General features: G+C 37.1%; 1 protein-coding gene across 1 annotated transcript; it reads left to right on the forward strand.

Annotated features, from left to right (window-relative positions):
- Nucleotides 1-68: 68 nt before the first annotated feature.
- On the forward strand, nucleotides 69-855 carry LOC113408650 (chondroitin sulfate N-acetylgalactosaminyltransferase 2-like; the record flags this gene model as incomplete). The annotated part of the gene is made up of 1 exon (XM_026662014.2): nucleotides 69-855. A coding segment is annotated over exon 1 (661 nt), but the record flags the coding sequence as incomplete, so codon positions are not given.
- Between the last annotated feature and the right edge of the window lie 3439 nt (nucleotides 856-4294).

A 4294-nucleotide genomic window follows, 5' to 3' on the forward strand; every position in this document is an offset into this window, starting at 1 on the left:
AAATGATTAAGACACATGCTGAAAGTTACTTTTTTTTTTTTTTTTTAACTTTTTTTTATTTTAAAAAAAAAAAAAAAAACAAAAACAAAAAAAACCATGGTTTCATTCCCTTTTTAAGTCTTTGTGGGCATGCTCTTGGAAAGGTATGAAAAAGAAAATCCGCTTTTTGGTGGGGGACCCGAAATCTTATAAGAATGCCCAGAAGGGGTTTAATATTTCAAGCCAGGACCCGTTGGCTATTGGTGGGTCTTGCCTTACTATTCAGTTTAATGTTGTTCATGTACCTGCTTGAGTGTGCTCCACAAACAGATGGCAATGGATCTCTGCCTGGCGTTGTAGGGGAGAACTTGGGTAAAGAATATTACCAAGCTCTTCTACAGGAACAACAGGAACACTATCAAACCCGGGCTACTAGTCTGAAGCGTCAGATTGCTCAGCTAAAACAAGAGCTTCAGGAAATGAGTGATAAGCTGAAATTGCTGCAGGAAAAAAAGAGCCCAAGAGTCAATGGCATGGGCTACCAAGGCACCAAAGAACAAGCATCCAATGATCTCCTAGAGTTTCTTCATTCCCAAATTGACAAGGCTGAGGTGAGCATCGGGGCCAAGTTACCTAGTGAATATGGTGTCGTTCCTTTTGAAAGCTTTACCTCCATGAAAGTGTTCCAGTTAGAGATGGGGCTCACTCGACACCCAGAGGAGAAACCTGTTAGAAAGGATAAGCGAGATGAGTTGGTGGAAGTTATTGAGGCTGGCCTAGAGGTAATCAATAATCCAGATGAAGAAGATGGACAAGATGATGATGATGAAGGAATAGGAGAGAGACCGCTCTATAATGAAAATGATTTCATAGAAGGTACTGTAAAAGCTTATTTAATAATTTACGCATTTCCCAATCAGCTGCAAAGAATGTCATCATACACCATGAATAATTGCAAAGGAATTTATGGTTGTAAAACAAAATTGATAGCTTTTTTTCATGTCTTTATAGTTTTGATATCTACTCTATTATGTAGTACTTTTGCTGCACTAAGAAAAACCTTAGACCTGGTTTGCCTGTTGAAGTAGAATCTGTTGCTTCATAATATTGCACAATACCATGCATTGATGAGGGGGGGAAGTAATAATTTCAGTGGAGATATTTTACTATAGCAAGCAGACAAAACAAGCTGTGCCCGTTTGAATTTTAACAGTTGGATATCCCATGGTTGAAGATCATTTTGCATATGCTGTGCTGATGTAGATATAAAATGGTACCTAATACTGAAGAGGAGCTTTCAAAGGCACATAGGGCAGTTAGATGCCCGGCTCCCTTTGAAGGTCATGAGACTTGATTGCCTAGCTTCCCTTTCTGCCTTTGAAAATCTCCATTTAACTTTGTCCCTTTGTATCCGTTATGACTAGATAACTGTAAACCGCAGGTAGGTGAAGAGGTCTATATTAATGTCACAATGCAAACTAGTTGACAATATTTAAAACATTGGCACATGCACCTGTGTTTGGGGGGGGGGCGGGAGAGTGGTATTTATAGAGTAACTTACCTTTGTTAGAGTATTTGGTTGCTGAGTATCTATGGGTAGATCTTCAGGTGGCATAAAATAGCACAGCTCTATTAGTCAATGAATCTATGCAGAGTTAAACCAGCTCAGGATCTGGTCCCTGATGTGCAAAACCTGAAACCAGATTATTCAAACATATGACTTTTAAAATGCTGGCAAGTACCTTCAAGACTGAGTTCTAGAGAAATAGTGGTCACTGTACCTTTTCAGTATATCAGCCTTGAGAAAGCAATGTTCATATATCATTGCTTCAGTGTCTTGCAGCTGAAATAACATTCATCTTCTCTCCCCTACCCCTGGGTTTCTGAGAATTTAACATAACAGGAATCACATAACCATTATTTAGTACTTAAGTGAAAATATTTTTGTGCTGTAGGTTATTAGGGTATGTTAGTTACTAGCCACAGTAATGTAACACTGTTTCCTTTCAACCAGAGACTGTACCTATACAAGTCACCCTATGGTTTCCTATACATGTGAAAATAGCATTGGCGGACATGAGAAACTTTTTGGCCAGCTGAAGAGAAATTTTCTTTGAGCATTAACTATTTTGACTTCAAATTTCAGAACTAAACCTTTCATTTTTAATGTTTTGTCCCCTTCAAGGACTTCAGTGTTTTACTTTATAACTCGTCATTTTGTTGATGGAAGCCAGGTTAGAAAGTTGCTGCCATTATATTTGAGAAATACAGCGCTCCCTTATAACCGCTTAAGCCTGAGCGCTTACGATGGATGTCAGACCTCATTGTCCCTGTCCTAAAATAACAGTAAATGCATTTGTCACTGTTCCTGTCCTAAAATAATAATAAATGCTCTTAATGTCTGTCTAGAAATTGTATCCCAATAACAAGGTTTCTCTGCAAAGCTTTTAATCACTTTATTTAAATTGGCTTTAATGGACTGTTTCTGTATTGACAAATATTTTGGCACCTAAACTGATGTATCATCTTCAACAGTTGAACTCCAATCTAAGATTCTAATGAGATATTTAGAACCAGAAACAAATTTAAGCAGATTGGGCCAGATGACTGGGAAACTGATATTTAATAGTATGGAAGATCTGAAAACAATAGAATTGATTACTTTAAGTTTAAGGGAAACCGAATGGCTTTGTATTGTCTATTTTAGCCCCATTGAGTTACTAAGATTTAGTAGACAGACTGAATTTAAAGAAAAACCTAATTTTACAAGCATAATTATACCAAAATGACACAAACAAAATAGGAAAAAAGGCATTTTACTGTGGAGTAAGTGTCCACACGGGGAGTTTATAGTGGTATAACTTCCTGTGTAGACAAGACCTTCTTTAGTAAGTATCTAAACTTTTTTCTAAACTTCTGTTTATGAAGTATCACTTCATTTTTATTTTTGAGCTGTGCTTTCGCTTGTGTGCTTCTGGATATGTATATATTGGACATTTAATTTTTAAATATTTGCTCAGGTCTCTTTTTAATAAGGCTTCAAAGTCTCATGCAGACCATTTCCATCTCCCTTACTATCATCTTTTCTTTCCCCTCACCCCTTGAACTTGCACTGAATTTTTTTCCAACCTAGCTTTTTTTAATCTGAGATACAGTGGTCATAATCAAGAAATGAAAACAATCATAATGTTATACATCTGCGAAATCTCAGTTCCTGTTAAATCTTGGGGCATATCTACATGAAGACACTCAGGGACAGTAATATTTCATTAAGTAAGGGTTGAATTTAAAATGCATTAGCTAAAAGCACATTAAAGCCTTGTGAACGCTGTCATTCTGAGCTAAGCTGAAGTGAATTAAGGCCAGTTTAATTCACTTCCAAAGGGAATTAAGCTAAGGCCACTTTACTTCTGAATGAGCTCACCCACACAGCTGTAATGCACTTTAAAAATGCATTTTAAATTCAACCCGTTAGTTAATTCAGCATAACTTTACCGAGCGTCACCATGTAGATGTCCTTTTCCCCCAATGTGGGGGGGAGTGTGTGTGTGTGTGTGTGTGTGTGTGAGAGAGAGAATCTAGCATTTTCAAAGAATATACTTTCTAATAATATAGTGTATATAGTTAATGAAATTTGTATGTAGTGTGGATTCCCAGTGGGGCTGACCATATGGCCATAAAAGCTTCACACAGAAGCCATGATACTTGCCAAATATGATAGCCTGCCTTGGTACTACTCTCCTTTTCCAACTCCTATTTTCTGCATTTTACTAATCCTTCAGTTCTTTGGTATCCTTTTGCTGGTGTGTTCTAGCATTTCACGTTCTTCCTCTTGCCATGCCTTCCATGTCTGATTCAAGCAGCCTGTGCTGTTGAGCAGTTAGCTTGAAGTATATTTTCTAAAGCAAGGCAAATGGTTTTCAGAGGTGTGTCTCTGATATCAAATCTGGTATCACATCACGTCAGTGAATGTGCACTTGAGCTCAGCACCAGCTTGTGGCATCTTTGCTATTGATGGGGCCGGATCAAGAAAATAGTAAAAGGAAATTGCAGATCTGTACATTGAAACTGTAAAATAATATGGTGAGTGCCACAAGTAACTTTAGGTAGAGAAATAACACTGGTCTACAATTTTTGAGAAGTCGTCTGCTTCAGCGATAAAATGTGCTATTTATTATGTATTTTGATGAGCTGAATTCAAATATGACAATTAAAACAAGTGATTGGCTACTGTTTCTAAGATATTTAAGTTTTTACATTTTATGTCTATGTAGATTGTGTAGATAGTAGAGTTTTAATCATAAATTGTAAACCT

This window comes from Terrapene carolina, unplaced genomic scaffold, assembly GCF_002925995.2.
Source record: "Terrapene carolina triunguis isolate 2854851 unplaced genomic scaffold, T_m_triunguis-2.0 Scaffold21242, whole genome shotgun sequence".
Lineage (NCBI taxonomy): Eukaryota > Metazoa > Chordata > Testudines > Emydidae > Terrapene > Terrapene triunguis.